Here is an 18,979-nt window from a genome sequence, read left to right as displayed (position 1 = left end):
GACCCAGGATGTGTGGTCCTCAAGCTTGGCAGCTGTGGCTGACAGAGCTTCTATCTTGAAGGGCCCAACGTAGATGGGATCTCGCCAGGTCTTGTGCGTGTAATAACGCCGGTGCACTAGATCGCCCACTTTATAAGGGGGGGATCTATTGGCATCACAATCCCCTCTTCTGTCCGAAATGGCCTGTGGAATTGAGGACAGAGAACTTACAATAGTCTGCAAGATATCCCAATATACTGAGTATTGATCGGGTACCTGAGTGTCTGGATTGCCAGGTAGGAGTCGCATCTGGCGACCTGTACATAATTGGAACGGCGTCAGTTTAAGGGAAGAGGATGGAGTGGCACGGAGAGATAACAATGCCAAAGGGAGGGCATCAAGCCAATTCTTTATCCCATTTGCCATAAGCTGACGCATTTTTGTTTTGAGCAACCCATTGTATCTTTCAACCAAACCATTACTGGTGGGTTTGTAAACACAGACAGTTCTATGTGTAATGCCAAGTGCTGGAAGGAGGTTCTGCAAGAGTTCATTCACAAAGTATGTACCATTATCTGTGGTAATTTTGCCAGGAATACCAAATCGAGGAATAATTTCATTACACAGTGACTGTGCCATGGTTTGTGCGGTTTCTCTAGTGCAAGGGAAAGCTTCCACCCACTTAGAGAAACTGTCCACGCAGACAAGCAGATACCGTTTACCACGAACAGGTGTCTGCATATCTGTGAAATCAATATACCAATGTTGGCCAGGTCCCTGGACAACAGGCAAGTGACCGGAAGGGATGACAGGTCCTCGTTTAGGTGTATACAGAAAACATTTGTAGCAATTATGAACTACAGTGTGACACATGGGCATCATTTGGGGAGCCCATAACTTGGAAGACAATTGATCATACAGAGTATTAGCATTTAAATGTAAAGGATAATGAAGGGCATGCAAAAGAAGGGATAACACATGCTGTGAAACACATAATTGACCATTAGGATGGGTCCAAATACCATTTGGATTAAGAAAACATCCAGCTTGCTTCCACAAAGTGAGTTCTGCTTGTGAAAGAGAGGAAGTGAGGGTGGTAGAGAAGTCTGAGGTTAGGGATTCAGAGGGAGGGGACGTAACAGGGGGCTCTGATTCAGGAGATAGTAAAGAGGTTATGACAGGAGGTACAGGGAAATAAGGTGGGGTGTTTGGAGAGGAGGATTCAGAGTGTGTGGAGTCCGAAGGGGTAGAAGGAGGTGTGTCAAAGGGAGGCACTTCGGTTGCAATTACAGGAAGCGCCACATCTGTAGGGGACTCGGAAGGAAGGCTGGAAAAGGAAGTGACCTCACGGGCTAGTTCATCAGCAGCATGGTTACCATTAATGGCGAAAGAAAAAACTGTCTCCTGATGAGCTTTAATCCAAGAGATACTGGTGCGGAGGCCTTTTTGATGGCGCTTCTCCAACGCATCAAAAAGTGCAGTCCACAAAGGTAAGTGACTGAGAGGTTGTCCCGTAGAGGAAATCATACCCCTCTGGTTCCATTTGCGAACATGGGAATGCAAGGAAGCAAAAACATAGTCCGAGTCGGTGACAATGCTCAAATCAGAGTGTAGTGCTTTATACAATAGGACGTATAAAACCGCTGCAAGTTCTGCGGTTTGGGCTGTAAATGCATCTGGTAACCTGAATTGTATAGGATCCAGTATGTGTTCTTCCGGTGTATAATGGAGGGCGGCAAAACCAGCAACTCCGTTTTGCTGAGAACCATCTGTAAACCAAACCTCGCCACTCTGCAGGATTTCTGAATGCAGATGGAGGGATTCGGGAACAGACAATTGGGTAGTGCACTCATGGGGAAAGATTGCATTCTGTGCTGTCTCTGTTACAGTGAGTAATGGATCTAGGCGTTGAAGGTCAGTTAAAGTTAATGGGTGAATAGAGTGCACTACACTGAACAAAAGTACTTGATACTTTTGCAATCGGCAGACAGTCATGTGACTAATCTGTTTGTCCAACAGATATTTTACATCATGGGACGTGTGAAGAATCACCGGAAGGTGAGGAATGTAGCTGTATAATTTTGTGACAGCTGTGCTTGCGGCAACAAGGCCTTTCTCACAAGTGGCAAAGGCTCTTTCAACAGGTGAAAAAGTACCTGAAAGGTAACCACAGGCAAGATCATCATGTTCTTGAGTGATTAGGCAAGACCAAGTAGTCTCAGTATGCACAACCCAAAGGTGCACATCCTGAGAAACATCAATGGTTGCTAATGGGGAGGAAAGCATAACATCTTTTACAAGAGCCATAAGATCTGATGTTTCCTGAGCTGTGAAGTTAATGGGTTCTCGTTTAATTTTCTGTTTACCCTGTAGTTTCATATAAAATGGCTGTGTTCGAGCTGAATAATTGGGTATCCAAAGGCGACAAAAATTCAACATGCCAAGGACACCTCTGAGATCAGAAACGGTAGTGGGCATTCGCAAGGAGGATACATGTTGGAGAGTATCGGGACCTAGGCCCTTCTGACGGGGGCCTATGTGGTGTCCAAGGAAGGTAACATGTGTCTGAGCTACTTTTAATTTCTTTCTGTTAACTTTATAGCCTTTCGTAGCAAGGAAGCCAAGGAAGTCACAGGTGACCTGGACGCATGTGTCAAAGTCAGGGCAGGTAATGAGCATATCGTCTACATATTGTACAATAGAGGTTTGTGGTGGGAGATCGTATCTGTACTGTTTGAATTCCTGTATGTGTCCTGCTAAAGTTTGAGAAAAGACTGTTGGACTGTCAGTAAATCCCTGGGGGAGACGGGTCCACTGATATGTTGTGTTATTGAATTGGAAAGCCGTTAGCGGGCGGCTTACAGGGTCAAGGGTGATGGAAAAGAAGGCGTTGGATAGGTCAATGGTGGAATGATATGTCTGCAAGGAAATACTATTGAGGAGTGTAGTTGGGTTTTCCACGTTTGGAAATACCGCGTAAGTGAGGTCATTTAGCGCGCGTAAGTCTTGTACTATACGGAAGGCGCCAGGCTCTTTCTTTGGCACTGGGAATAATGGAGTATTGTATGGTGAATTACACTTTTCAATGATGCCTTGCTGTAATAAGGAATCAATTTGTTCCTGAGCACCAGCAATAACTTCAGGTTTTAGTGGATACTGGGCAATTTTAGGGCCTTTGCAACCCGGTAGCAGCTGAATACGATGGGGAGGACCTTTAACCTCACCATAGGGTTTCTCAGGTGTGGCCCAAAGAAAACTTGGTAGGTCATTCAGAGCGACCTCTATCTGTTTCTCAACCATAGAGGTGACAGCCATCATGAGTGAAGTGGTTTTATTAGGGGAAGGATCAAAATGAATCTCAAAATGAAATAATGTTAACAGATCTCTCCCAAGTAAATTGACAGGGCATAATGGAGCATATAAAAATGGAGCAGATAGTTGTTGATCCGCATATGTAATTGGCAAGGGCTCAAGCAGGGGTGTGTCTGTAGGGACACCATCAAATCCTGTGGTGGTAATATTGTTAGGGGAAACTTTAAGAAGTTTCTGCAATTTGTGCGGGACATGGGCCAGCACAGAGCGAGAGGCGCCTGTGTCAATTAAAAAGGGGACAGGGACGTCACAGATAAGCAGGGTGATCATAGGATCATCTATGCCTGCTTTAGTGTGAACAACGCCTAGTCATTGCGGGCGGCGTTGGTCTGGGTTCCATAAGGGGAAGGACTGCCGTTCTGGAGGATTCTGGCGGAGCTGATTTCTGGGTATATAGTGTGGTGGTTGTGAACAATCGCGTGCATAATGACCGTATTGTTGACAGCGGTAGCATATGACATCAGGAAAGCGATCAGGACTAGGCCGGGAACGGTAGTCTTTGGGTCGTCTATTGGAATCAGGGGGCCCCCGTGGGGGACCTCGCTGAGGTAGAGAGCGGCGACCGCGTTCTTCAGGATAATCTGTTCTACGATCTGGGCGATAGGGCCGTGGGCCCTGATTTCGACCGTTATTGTCATAGCGTTGGTCAGCATACATAACAATAACAGGGGGAGAGGTCTCCGGGGTATTGGGATCTGTGTCAGAGCTCTTGGAGGCTCTCTTTTCTTTGAGATCTTCAGTTTGTAGCACTTCCAGGTTAGTGTGTACTGTCTTACGATGTTGGACTTCATCTTGCTTGCTTTTTATAAGCTTTCTACAATGATGAAGGATGTGTTCACGAATCTTTGGCCATTTTTCTAGTTGGAGACCAACTGTGTCCTCTAGTTTGTTTTTAATCTGTGAAGGTAGGGTTCCCTTAAGTAAATGATAGAACACCGGAAGAGCATTATCGGAGTCAAATGTCTCCTCTGTCTCTTCTTTATAGAGTTCTTGGAGTCTGAGTAAATAAGCCTCAATAGGCTCTGAATCCATTTCCCACCTTTGGGAAGTGATAACTGAGAAATCTTTAAGGGTCGGATACATGGTCCGGATTTCCTGGAATACTTTGGTCTGAATCTCTGTTAAAGGATTGCCATCGTACTGAGTATCTGTTACAAATTTGGCATATCCTGATTGGGTGAATATGTCAGTGACACTGGCGTGTGGGGTTCTGCCCAATAAAGCTTTCATGTCTCCAACTGACAGAGTGGTACCTAGTGTGATGTCCTGAAATTTCTTTAACCATCGGTTACCTCCCATTGCAATATCCGGGAGTTGCAGTATGAGGCTATTTAATTCAACAGCTGAAAGTGGAGTGTATTCCGTATGCGGAACACCACCTGACATTTTATTTAACAAGGGAAAAAGTTTTACTTTTTCAAAGGGTTTAATCAATGAAGATGTAAGGAGATCGATTGATGCGGTTGGGGGAAATTGATTCTCGTACTTTTTCCAAACCTGGAGACCTTGGATTAGGTAGAGGGTTGTTTTCTGATCCCAGTGGGGGTCAGGGTGGTCATAAATAAGATCTCTCACTAGTGAGAGTTTGTCAGACCGCAAGGATCCTTCACGTGGGAAGAGGGCGGACTGGGGCTGAAGCGCCTCAGACCATCCTGCAAGATTATCAATCCATGGTTGAACATAATACCATGAATTTTCATGTAATGCTACATATTGGGCGGGTGTGCTAGGTGGACCAGATAAGCCAGGTTCTGTATCAATGTTCAGACCTGTAGGGTGACGGGGACCGTCAATGACTGCAAGGCAGCGACTAGATCCCTCATCAGTAATATAACTTTGAGGGTGGCGCTGTCTGGTATGATGTGAAATAACATCATGTTGTTGGGGTATTTTGGATTTTGATGCAGCAGATGCAATAGTATCCGGGAGTACTGAAATGGACTTACGTAAGGAACGAAGTCCTTCTGAAACGAATGCGAGGTCATCTCCCATACTGGCCAATGTGGTGCCATGTTGTGGCATACAACATGCCCCTGAAGGAATGTGAGTGTCAGGGGGACGGGTCTTGGGTAGTTCAAGGTGAGATGAATCTCCTTCCACCGAGGAGGAGAAATTTAGCACTGGGGGAGGTTCATTTCGAATATCCTCCAGGTCAGATTTAGCTGGGAGTTGTTGTTTTAAAACTTCCCATGCTTCTTCTAATGGGGAGGGTCTAGCCTTTGGTCGCGCACCCAATTGATCCCATCTAGGAGGAGTAGAACACTCAGGTTCTAGAGTCGGCATGGAAGGGTTTACTGGAACAGGGGGCGCTTTAATGAAACCCCGATCATAGAGTTCCTGACAAATAGCCCGTGTCTGTGTAGCAGGACTACATGGAATGAAGCCCATCTGTCGTAACTGAGACAGGATAGGGTAATGCAGGGATGCGGGAGGCAAGGAACCAGTTTGGACAGAGGAGTCCAAATGTGGCGGTGGAGGTGATGTCTGAGTTGAATGTCCCATGTATGGGTAGGTAGCCGTTTGAGTAGTCATGTGTGAGGTCAATCCTGATCCTGGCACAGGACAGGTGGAGGTCTGGGCAGCCGCATCAATCTGACTGGTAGCCGGGTGGTGAATGGTGACCGGAACCAAAGGGTCCTGGACACAAGGGTAATGTTCAATAATGGGGGGGGGGTATCTCAATCTCATTACCTCCAATAGTACGATAGACATGACGTGTCTGTGGAGTAAGAGTCTGGGTCTGGGTAGGTACTTGGATCGTTGGAGCAGTCGTGACCATGGGCGACTGGGCGGTAGTCGGGGCCACTGGGATTGTTGAAGGAGTTAAGGGTGTCTGAGTTTGTGCAGACCCATGAGATATAGGGATATCTTTTTGTGATGAGGGTAGGGATAGATCAACAACACCGGCGATGTGCACGGTAGTGGGTGGGTCAAATATCATAGGAGCGGGAGGTACCGCAGGCAGTGGGGGTGTCATTGTCTGAGATCCTTGAGAATTCTGCAGCAGAGGACTTGTGACCGGTTTATCACAATATCCTGGGGGTATCGGGGTATATCCCACTGCACATGGTAGAAGCTTTGTCGTACCTGCAGCGGTAGCAGCATCATAAGGTGGTGGGGCAGTAGGTATTACTGCCTCCTGGTAGGGGGCTTGGTCGCAATCGGACTTACCTAAACTCCTATCGTTCTGGTTTTGTGCAATAAGTATGAATTTATTAATGGCAGCTAAATGTTTATCCCTAGATTTTCCTGTTTTGTGGGACTCATTGTAGCAGACCAAAGCTTGGAGTTTGCCCTGATCAAATGAGCCCTTTGATGGCCATTCCAGTCCTTGATCCTTAGCGGACCAACCGGTATGCCAGGTTTGACATAAGCGGGTAAGTTCTTTTCTATCAGCGGGAAAGAAATTAAGGACTCTGTCCAGGGGACTAGGGGATGAGGAGGAGGACATAGTGGGATCTGAAATAGGGGGAAGACAATCCACATAGGAACTCATAGAAGAGTGTATTCTATATAATGCAATATCTTTAAGTAAGACGGTTCAAGTCAAAATTCTGAGGTCTATAACAGGGGCAACTAAACAAAATCATGCACGGGAAAATTATCTAAACAAAAACATGCATCATGCATATACAAAACACTGTTATACTCACGCGTCTTCAAGAGCGTCCCGGTGGCGGAACCTAGAACAGAAATTACTAATTGGCGGAAAGCTCAATGCTTTAGCCGCAAGTTAAATGAACAGGCAAATGAAAGCCACAAAGATGATCAAAGTGTTTAAGAGAATAGTGTCAACGTGTATACTACTCTACCCTTAATTAATAAGAACTACTCTCCAGAGTGTGCTTCTAAAGGCATAAAGAAACCCCGTTTCCCTGCCTGCCAAGAGCAATCCACGTTACTTGGCCATGAGCTCCGGCTCATGATAGAGCCCCCCCCAAAAAAGGGACATTGCAACCATTCCCAAAAAGAACTCAATAAACCAGCGAATAAGGTCTCATGAGTCGAAGAGCAGCAGTCCAATGGGTTTCCGCTGGTTCGGGCATCTCACGCGACTAACCACCCCAATGGGCCTTTTAAACTTTGGCGGCATCCACTCATCAACAAAGCATGGAAAAATTTTATGGCTAGGCAGCATCTCACATACAGCATCCCACATAACCCAACCGTCCTAAAAAGAATTTATGGCGAGGCAGCATCCACATAACCTAACCGTCCAAAAATATGGAAAAGCCCTCGTCAACTAGTCCAAACTCGCAACGAAATGCGTCAGACGTCTCTATATTGCACCCACGCTCATCTGTACTAGGTAACACATATGTGGGCAATAATGCCGAATCCGCAGGCCACTCTGAAAATTGAATGGAATTCTGCTTTAAATCTGGTATTTATGATACCGTCATCCACTGAAGGTTTTGTGGCCCTCAAATGGGTGCGAGTCCCAGACATCAGACATCGGTATCTAGCCCAATAATTATAGCGTGACACTGGTATATAGGGGGAGAAAAAAACAAACAAAAAAATTTTTTAAAGTAGAATAAAAGGTATAGCCTATCCCAGGGAAGAGCCCCTGAAACAAACTGCAAAAATAGTAAAAATAAGATAAATCTTGTTAAAAGAAAATTGGAAGAAAAATTTAACACTGAACACATGTAAGCTCTTGGGGGAAGGTACCATAAAAGAGTAACAAGACAATAGATTTGCTTATTAAATAATTCATAAAAAGGGACTCAAAAGCATTAAAATAGGACAGCCGACAGTAAACAGAGTTAAATTTGCAGAGAAGTGAATATATGATTGGACTAAGAACATTGCCGTACACTATCTATTTATAGAACGCAGGCACAGTATCGTAAGCTTAAATCACTTGTATGCAGGAAAGTTACGGGCAAGCAGTTTTACAGGAAATGAGTGCATATTAATCATGCCAAGCAGAAATCATGGCAGAAGCTCAGTCCCCAAAGCTCATGCAGCAGTGGCCAATAAAAACAAAGCAAGTGTTTGAAAAGGACCGTAGAAAAAGGTTGATTACTAAATATGTTTAAGTTAGGCTCCAAGGTCAAACAGATGTAGCTCTAAAAATCTTAGTATGCAAACTGTGGCGTACGATAGCAATTAGAGAATAGCATTGTCCATTTCAAATACAATAATAGCCAGGTGGCAGGCAATACTCTAAATGGGAGTTTTAGCAGAAAAAGAAAAATAATTAACAGCACGGAAGACGGTAGCAGTCTGTCAAAAGTGATGACACACAATCTCTACAACGTATGACCTGACAATAAGCTCTCAAAGACAAAAAATAAAAATACGGGCTGACAATACTTAAACTTGCAACAGACCTGTCACCGGGTATATGTATAGTTAAAGCAATAATTAACAAAATGATATAGCAAAGAAATCACAGACAGAGATAAGAACGTAACCTTGCTGACATAAGGGCAGGGAATATAGGCAAGAGAAAAAGTAGATTCCAATGCGGGAAACACCGGAAGCGGTACCAAGTGCAGGTCAAGACGTTATAACAGAAATTATTTTTAAACAAAATGTTACAAGAGATGCCCAAGCTAAAGATTAGCAGAGTCAAGAGGGAGAGAATATTGAGAAGAAGAAGGAAGTGGGCACCGCCCAAAAAGGAGAAGTGGAGCATCTACGCACTTTTAATGTGAAAGGAAAAAGGAGAGAAAAACAAAAAGACGGGACTTATAAGGACTTATAAGGACCAGGTTCCATACGGAAAGAATGAACAATATGTAGAATTGTCCGATGTTAGACAAAGAGAGAGAGAGAAAAAAAAAAAAATTTTAAAGCAAAGTAAGCATATGTAAGCTCTTCGGATAAGATACGTTCAGTATACAATACAGACTGTACTAGCTTAAGAGGAAGCAGGTGTTTCCTACAGTCATGCAGTTATGGCGTACTGAGACGAGAAATGCAGAAAAGAAGAAAGGAAATAGGCTATAGATTAGTGTTATATTATAATTTTAAAACCCTAAAAGGCTGTGTGTTCGAATCACGTCGGGGTCACCACTGTTTTGTTACTGTTTTGTTTGACCTCGTTTTAGTCCTCCTTGAGCTATTCCATATGGAGGATTGAACGTATTAAGTTCATCCAGAAGATTCTGAATGGTTTTTCTTACTTCCACTGTCACCCAGTCCCATGGGGGTCTGGTCTGGGCAGGCATCAACAGCCGCAATTCGAAACTAATTCCCATAACTACTGCTTTCTGTCTTTCTGGATCTAGGTATATTCTGGGCCATTTATGTTCCCACATATATGCTATTAGAATCTATCAGTATTTTATGCACCAAATGAGTGTCTGGTGTGTGTTTAGCTTTGTTTAGTTAGTAAAATAAGGAATACTTGAAAATAAAGACAGAAATAGATTTCAGATAGAAAGATATTTATTCTTACCAATATTTCAATTCAGTACAGACATCGGACAGATTCTGGGTTCAATAGCACAGCGCTCCGCCGTCTGAGAAGTGCTGAGGACGACTTCTCAAATTAAGCCAAAATCTCTCTTCTTTTATACACTTACCTCTCCATAGAAGTCTATGGTGAGGTACAATTTTGTCAGTTATTTCTCAATTTCTGCGGTTATACTTTCGCGTCCTGCCATCTGTGCATTTGTACCCAGCTCCTTCCGTTCCATCTATTTCAACAGGTTGCCACATTTTCCGGTTATGTCAACATGTTTTTAGAACAAACTGTTTTTGCGGTTACTAACATAATTTTCTGTTGAGATACCAGTTTCACATAATGCTTTTGCAACACCTCTCATCACATCTTCTGATCTCTGTATCATTTTATACTTTAATATACAAAAATAAGCCCCATTTTGAGAGCCACATTTTTTTCCATATTATCCATCCTTCTCTCATTACAGGTGCTATATTTTATTTGAACATTGTACCTGTTTGTGTTATTGAATCATTGTTCAGACCTGCTTTCTGCAGATTCTCAAATATTAATTCATTTGTTACTTGTTTGGCCTAATCAGTACTTTTTCAGATGTTTTTGGCTCTGTGGCTTTGTCCATCACAATTCCAGTGGTAGATCTAAAACCAGGCCATATATTAACAACTGTTACAGAGCCAGCGATTTGATTTCGTGCTCTGCTGTTTTCCTTCACTGACTGTGTTACAGAGAGGGCGGGGCAGACACTCATAGGGAAACCGGATATCTCGCCCCCTTCACACTTCCGGCTGGAGGCTTCATAGAACGTTGGTGTTGCCTTTTATATAGAGAGATTTAAGACAAAGTTACAGGAAACTTCACTATTTCAGAGGCTCATATCTATTACCCCTATATATTAACAAGAAGAGCTATGATCTAGTATCTACTACTACTATTTAGCATTTCTATAGCGCTACAAGGCGTACGCAGTTTGGCAGCCAGAAAAGCGGAGAGCTGTGAAGGTTCGTAGAATACATACATATTTGACTGGTATTTTATAATACACTAGTAACGAAGACCCGTTTCAAATCGCAATGAAACGGGCGCTAGCAAGGCTCCCCTCCGTCCCTTTGTGTCTCCGTGTGTCGCCGGCCCCCCTGCAGCCTCCATGCGAATGTGCTGTGACCCTGGCCCTTTTGGCACGCCCCCCGTGTGCTCCGCCCTCGACGTCATCGCGTTTTGACGCGAGGGCGGAGCAGAGCTACAGTGCAGTACAACGTTGGAGCTGAGAATGTGCTCCGCCCTCAACGTCATAACGTTTGACGCGAGGGCGGGGCCCACAGACTGTGATTTTCTGTGGCTTCAGAGCTTCGAACTTACGAACCTGGCTTCAGTGACGTCAGTGCAAATAGAACGTTGAGGGTGAGTTTTATATATATAGATTTGCAGGGGTACTTTAGGAATTACACCAGGTCTCATTAATAAAACTCTTTGTCTCCGCTTTTGCGTTTCTTTAGTTACGTCAGGGAAGAGACTTACACTGATGGTGTGCGTGAGTCTTGCACTGCATTATATCCGAAGGAACACATCAAACAAAATTTTGGAAAACATCAGACGTTTGAAATTAGTCTGTTGAAACCTCCTACGTCATGGGTGTGACCCCTGACGCAGGTGCGGTAGCACCGAAACACGGCCCGTGTCGGGTCTTTCTTCAATCAAAGTTCAATATTAAAGGATTTTTCTAATGAAAGAACTGTGTTCCCTTTGTTTTTAAAGGCCCTTCGTGCTGTTTTTTTTTTTTGCTTGGACTTTTTTTGTACTTAGTTCCCTCTCTCAGTTACATTAGAGCTACCAGAATATCTAGCCAGATTAACTCTCCCCTACTCCCGAACCCACATCCTTTATTCCAGTGACGTAGCCACAGGTGGGCCTGGGTGGGCCAGGGCCCACCCACTTAGGGCTCAGGCCCACCCAACTGTAGCACACATTTAGCGGTAGCTGGTGGGGATCCAAAGCTCCATCAGCTGAAGACTTCCGCCTAATGGTAACAAAAATGCTACTCTCAACGATACCGGAACCTGCGCATGCTCAGTTTTCAGCGCATGCCTTCTGCAGACTGCCAAGGTGGAAAGAAGCGTTTTCCTGCCAGCTTAGATATTTTTTTGGTGGTGTGGAGAACACTTGGTGCCCACCCACTTCTTGCCTAGGCCCACCCAAAATCTGCTGTCTGGCTACGCCCCTGCTTTATTCACTAAATGGTCACAGGTTGACTCTCCCTAATCTACATCAAGTGCATTGGGGATTGTATAATTATAGTACAGCAAGAGGCCCTCACTGGATGCCCACTGGAAGGGTGGAAGGCCAGATTTTAGGACTCAGGCTGTAAAAATACCAGCTAGGTTTAAAAATCTATGACTGGCTGAGCAAGGACTTGCTTTTCCTGCAAGTTAATATGTGTCCCAGCTTGAGACCCATCCACTGGAATAGTGGTAGGCCAAGTTACATATCTTAAACAGCTGAAAAGCACTGAATAGGCCTGAGAATCAGCTGATGGCCTTATAGCAGAGCCTGCAAGAGCAGGACTGCTTGGTGAGTCTTATTGAAACCAGGTACAACTTTCAAATTGAGTGTAACACTTAAGATGTAGAAAATAATGACAAAAATGGTAAAAAGGTTGGTTTCTAAGATGGAGTCTGTCTTTGTAAAATGGCTCCCAGAATCACCAGATACAAAGACGCAGATCTCTCTCAATATTAGGAAAGAGGTTTTACAAGTGTTGAAATTGGCATTATGAAGAAATCTTAGAAAGGAGGGGCAGGTGGGCACCTGACCTGTGGTTAAGTATGATTCAGAGATGAAGAAAGAGTAGGAAAAAAAAGTCCCTCTCCAATTGAGTTGTATGTACTGAAAATGCTATATAAGAGCTGGCCATCAGAGCTATCGTCGGAGTCCCTCCCCAACTTGACGCGGACAACGGCGAAGCTCTGGCCGGTTGAACCCAGAATCTGTCTGATGTCTGTACCAACTTGAAGTCCTGATTTGGGTGAGAATAAAAGACTATTTCTTTCACTAAACTGCTCCAGTCTCTGTTTCAATCTCTTCTCTTTAAACTGTTTCACAGACACACAAGTAAAATTCTATCTCACTATTCTCTAGTCTCTGTGTTAATTTCTTTGTTTCATTTCACCTTATATCACATAAATAGACTATCTTTTAAACTCTAGTACATCTTGTGGGAGAATAGATGCCCTAGGATGTCCTTGGAAATTAGGAGCCAGAAAACAGAGGTCATATTTAAGAGACTTATTATGAGCCTTCTGAAACCCTCTCTCCACCTCCGTGGAAAAGGATCCTGCGGGGGTCTAGAGAAGGGTAATTAAAAACAGGATTTACAGGAAAGAATGCTTTTTAATTTCTGGTGCCCTTTTCTGTGGAACAATCCTCCACTTGTACTACGAGCAGAGCCTTCTTTTGCTAGTTTTCAGAAAGCACTAAAGACGCTTCTTTTTCAGTAGCTTTTGACTGAATAAGCCATCGACCGCTGACATGGCTGACACATTCCTGCTTTTTCTTGTTAAGGTTTTGAATGGCTCTGTTTAAGTGGATGTTAACCTCTGACCTGTAATTTAATGGAGTTCCTGTTCACATTATTGTATTTTTACTTATGTATTGTTCGTTGCCCTGATTTGCTGTGCGAGTAGGGCGGTTTTATCAAATCTTCCAATAAACATATGAAGAAACTTTTTGAAGTTCCCCAGGCAAAGAGAAGGACCAGCAACTGAGAATGCGTATTTCCTAGTAGATGACCGTTTAATAACATTGGCCCCAATATTGAGACGGCAGGAGTTAGACTGGCTAACTCACACTGTCGCTGGCTAACCTGGAAATTCAATTCTGGGGCCACATTCGGTCACCAGCATTACTATACTTAACAAGTCAGCTGCTGAAAATCAGTGGTAACTGGTCATATCATGCGACGTAGCTGCTGACCAGGTTACTCACTGACTGGGATATTCAGCGGGAGATAGCAGGTTATCTCCTGCTGAATATTGCCATTTAGCCAGCTTAAGGGTGCCGTTCCTGGCTGGTTAAATACTTTTGAATATAAGCCAGCTTGAGAGCAGGAAGTTGTAAAAGATTTTTCTGCAAAGTGTGAGAAGTAAATTTCTGCAACTTACTGCAAAGATAAGCTGGACGTCTCAAAGGGAATGATTTATAGTGGAGGAGTGGCCTAGTGGTTAGGGTGGTGGACTTTGGTCCTGGGGAACTGAGGAACTGAGTTCGATTCCCACTTCAGGCATAGGCAGCTCCTTGTGACTCTGGGCAAGTCACTTAACCCTCCATTGCCCCATGTAAGCCGCATTGAGCCTGCCATGAGTGGGAAAGCGCAGGGTACAAATGTGTAACAAAAATAAAATAGATACTATTGGAGATTCTACGTGGAATGTTGCTACTATTGGAGATTCTACATGGAATGTTGCTAGTGGAATAGCAACATTCCATGTAGAATCTCCAATAGTAGCACTAGCAACATTCCATGTAGCAACATTCCACTAGCAACATTTCATGTAGAAGGCTGCGCAGGCTTCTGTTTCTCTGAGTCTGACGTCCTGCACGTACGTGCAGGACGTCAGACTCACAGAAGCAGAAGCCTGTGCGGCCACATTGGTGATCTGCAAAGGCTGACTTCTACATGGAATAGCAACATTCCATGTAGAATCTGAAATAGTAGCAAGCGTGGAGGAGTGGCCTAGTGGTTAGGGTGGTGGACTTTGGTCCTGAGGAACTGAGTTCGATTCCCACTTCAGGCACAGGCAGCTCCTTGTGACTCTGGGCAAGTCACTTAACCCTCCATTGCCCCATGTAAGCCGCATTGAGCCTGCCATGAGTGGGAAAGCGCGGGATACAAACGTAACAAAATAAAAAAATTAAATAATGTGTTCTTCTACAGGCAACCAATACAAATGTATTGGAAAAGTTGCTGAAAAGTCATGAGAGGAGGGTGTAATCCTGAATTTCTACTCCATCCATTATGCCCTCAATCTCATATCACCTGGTGTTCATTACCTTAATCATCTGAACCCCATTCTCACCTCACCTCCACTCATGTGCACTGCTGAGAGGACGTAAAGTGATCACTGCAGCACATACTCATTTCCTCACCAATTCATACAATGAGAAAGTCATACCCAGAATTAACTTTACAATGATGCCCCAATACGGCAAATAAATATGCAAAATGATCCCTTACCCAGTGAGATCAGAATCTGATAATTCTCCTTCATCACCTCCCTGTAAAGTTCCTTCTGCTCTTCATCTAAATACTCCCACTCCTCCTGGGAGAAAGAGACAGCGACGTCCTCGAATTTCACCTGCATCTGAAATACAAACCAGAATCACATTCAGCATCTTTGCATCACACCTGTCAGGAGATCTGCCAGCACTGGTGCTCATCACGGCAGGGGAAAGGTTTGCTGGAGTAAATATTTCATAATTACATAACACTAGAGGCATCGCCATGAGGGGGTCCTCAGGGGCCTAGGCCCCCCTCACTTTGTGCTCAGGCCCCCTCCAAATTTGTGGCACCTGTGGAATGGCTTGTGGAGATGCCTGAGCAGTAAAGAAGTCAGTGGCGTGCTTCAGAGTTGCCAGATGTTGAACATTTTTCCAGTCCGATTTGTGGCCAAAAGTAGCCCTAAAACAGCCCAATGTTAATAAGGTCAATATGAATATTAAGAAGGTTGAGAAGTTCTGAGAGAAGAGGACATTTCTCTGGTAAGTGACATTATTTTGCTCTGTGTTGGTAACATAAAGATTGGGTTTAAAAGAGGAATTGTAGGATATTGATAAACACGGTTAGAATTAAAAAAAATAAAATAAAAAAGCAAATGTTATTAGCTAGTCTCCATACCCTTTCCCCCATAGTTTTAAAACTTGAATTTTCTGCCACAGCATTAAGGCTCTAGAAGGAACAGCAGGGCCTAGTTCAATCCTTATTCCCACCCACCCCTAGCTCAACTCTTCATTTATAGTCAATCATCCTAATTAGGACAACAACAGGACAGTTCTCATTAGAGTTTTAATTATATTTCATTAGGTTCTGAGAAGCAAACACTAAATAAATTACATATTACACCATATAATCTTAATGTTCTTTATATTCATCCCTAGTACCTTAAGAAGTTTTAATTAAACAACTCTATAATACTAAGATGCAGACAGAAGTCCAGCAGTGAGAGGGGTGCTATCCAGTCTTTTGCATTGAGTGGCACATGTATGATTATCTCCCAGTTGGTGAGAAGGTATATGTGTGTGATTGATGCAAAGAGCTCCTAGCTTTCAAAGAATGAGTCCATTCTGTCGAGGCAAGAGTAGCAGACTTGTTGGAGCTGAGGAAGACAGAGAGGTATATAGAGGAGGCCTACAGGGACGTTGTAGAGAAGTCCCACCTCCAGTCTGGATGCCATGGAGGAGGGATGTCTTCTAAAAGGACAGCATCACCCTGGTGCAGCTGGAAGTAATCCTGTAGTCAGAACCATCCCACCAAGGAATGCAATATCCTCTCGCACCAAGGATGTGTATCCAGGAGCGAAGGGTTAGGACAGCTGTTGTAGTTGGTGATTCGATTATTAGGCATGTAGACAGCTAGGTGGCTGGTGGACGCGAGGTCATTTGCTTGCCTAGTGAGAAGGTGGCGGACCTCACACGTCACCTAGATAGGATTTTAGATAGTGCTGGGGAGGAGCCAACTGTCTTGGTACATGTGGGTACCAATGACATAGGAAAATGTGGGAGGGAGGTTCTGGAAGCCAAATTTAGGTTCTTAGGTAGAAACCTCGAATCCAGAACCTTTCAGCTGGCATTTTCTGAAGTGCCCTCGTTCCAAACACAGGGTCCAAGAGACAGGCAGAGTCTCAATGCGTGGATGAGGTGATGGTGCAGGGAGGAGGGTGTTAGATTTGTAAGGAACTGGGCAGCATTCTGGGGAAGGGGGAGCCTATTCCGAAAGGATGGGCTCCACCTTAACCAGGGTAGGACCAGGCTGCTGGCACTGGCATTTAAAAAGGAGATGGAGCAGCTGTTTAACTAGAAGCTGGGGGGACGCCAACAGTCATTCAAAAGCACATGGTTCGGAACAAGGTACCTTTCAAATATATCACCAAAACAGGGAAGATAGTGTATCCCGAAAGCGAGGTTGCAATAGAGACCATAGTAGACCAGGTGTCTTTATATAAAAAGAACACAAAAGATTACAAATTAACACTGTCAACTGCTGAGCAAGATGTAAATAGGAACAATAAACATAGTTTGAAATGTCTATATGCGAATGCCAGAAGCCTAAGAAATAAGATGGGAGAGTTAGAATATATTACACTAAATGAAAAATTAGATATAACAGGCATCTCCGAGACCTGGTGGACAGAGGATAACCAGTGGGACACTGTCATACCGGGGTACAAATTATATAATAGTGATAGGGTAGATCGAATTGATGGAGGGGTAGCATTGTATGCTAAGGAGGGACTTGAATCAAAACACATCTTGGAATCCCTATGGATTGAAATTACTACTGTCCACCTGGCCAGGATGAACAGACGGATGCAGAAATGTTATTGGAAATTAGGGAGGCTAACAAACTGGGGAACAAAATAATAATGGGTGATTTAAATTACCCCGATATTGACTGGGTAAATATAACATCAGGGAATGCTAGGGAGGTAAAATTCGTTGACGAAATCAAGAACTGCTTTATGGAGCTGCTGGTACAGGAGCAGACGAGAAGGAAAAATTCTAGACCTAAATCTTAGTGGATCGCATGATCTGGTGCGGGAGGTAATGGTGATAAGGACGCTTGATAACAGTGATCATAATATGATCAGATTTGATATTGGTTTTTGAGTAAATACACACAGGAAATCCAATACGTTAGCATTTAACTTTCAAAAAGGAGACTATGATAAAATGAGAACGGTGAAAAAAAAAAAACTTAGAGGAACAGCTGTGAGGGTGCATGATGTTCAAAAATACCATCCTGGAAGCCCAGGCCAAATATATTCCATTTATTAAAAAAGGAGGAAGGAAGACCAAATGACAGCCAACATGGTTAAAAAGGTGAGGTAAAGGAAGCTATTAGAGCTAAAAGAAAATCCTTCAGAAAATGGAAGAAGGAACTGACTGAAAATAATAAGTACATAAGTACATAAGTAGTGCCATACTGGGAAAGACCAAAGGTCCATCTAGCCCAGCATCCTGTCACCGACAGTGGCCAATCCAGGTCAAGGGCACCTGGCACGCTCCCCAAACGTAAAAACATTCCAGACAAGTTATACCTAAAAATGCGGAATTTTTCCAAGTCCATTTAATAGCGGTCTATGGACTTGTCCTTTAGGAATCTATCTAACCCCTTTTTAAACTCCGTCAAGCTAACCGCCCGTACCACGTTCTCCGGCAACGAATTCCAGAGTCTAATTACACGTTGGGTGAAGAAAAATTTTCTCCGATTCGTTTTAAATTTACCACACTGTAGCTTCAACTCATGCCCTCTAGTCCTAGTATTTTTGGATAGCGTGAACAGTCGCTTCACATCCACCCGATCCATTCCACTCATTATTTTATACACTTCTATCATATCTCCCCTCAGCCGTCTCTTCTCCAAGCTGAAAAGCCCTAGCCTTCTCAGCCTCTCTTCATAGGAAAGTCGTCCCATCCCCACTATCATTTTCGTCGCCCTTCGCTGTACCTTTTCCAATTCTACTATATCTTTTTGAGATACGGAGACCAGTACTGAACACAATACTCCAGGTGCGGTCGCACCATGGAGCGATACAACGGCATTATAACATCCGCACACCTGGACTCCATACCCTTCCTAATAACACCCAACATTCTATTCGCTTTCCTAGCCGCAGCAGCACACTGAGCAGAAGGTTTCAGCGTATCATCGACGACGACACCCAGATCCCTTTCTTGATCCGTAACTCCTAACGCGGAACCTTGCAAGACGTAGCTATAATTCGGGTTCCTCTTACCCACATGCATCACTTTGCACTTGTCAAACAGCATAAGGAATGGCAAGTCAAATGCAAAGTGCTGATAAGGAAGGCAAAGAGAGACTTTGATAAAGAGATTGCGTTGGAGGCAAAAACATATAGTAAATTTTTTTTAGGTATATTAAAAGCAAGACGCCGGCAAAAAATCAGTTGGATTGCTAGATGACTGAGGGGTAAAAGG

General features: G+C 43.9%; 2 protein-coding genes across 3 annotated transcripts in view; one reads left to right on the top strand and one right to left on the bottom strand.

Moving 5' to 3' along the window:
- Positions 1-18,979, top strand: part of LOC115463370 (gastrula zinc finger protein XlCGF26.1-like) — a 952,960-nt gene that overhangs the window by 870,576 nt on the left and 63,405 nt on the right. The window lies entirely within an intron of this gene.
- The window catches only part of LOC115459997 (zinc finger protein 160-like), a 49,930-nt gene that overhangs the window by 20,451 nt on the left and 10,500 nt on the right, over positions 1-18,979 (bottom strand). Inside the window, exon 2 of the mRNA XM_030189860.1 lies at positions 15,000-15,126. Coding sequence (XP_030045720.1) covers positions 15,000-15,126 — 127 coding nt within the window. The remainder of the gene's footprint in view (positions 1-14,999; positions 15,127-18,979) is intronic.

Source organism: Microcaecilia unicolor, chromosome 1 (assembly GCF_901765095.1).
Source record: "Microcaecilia unicolor chromosome 1, aMicUni1.1, whole genome shotgun sequence".
In the NCBI taxonomy this organism is placed as follows: domain Eukaryota; kingdom Metazoa; phylum Chordata; class Amphibia; order Gymnophiona; family Siphonopidae; genus Microcaecilia; species Microcaecilia unicolor.
This window is presented reverse-complemented; position numbering and strand designations above follow the sequence as displayed.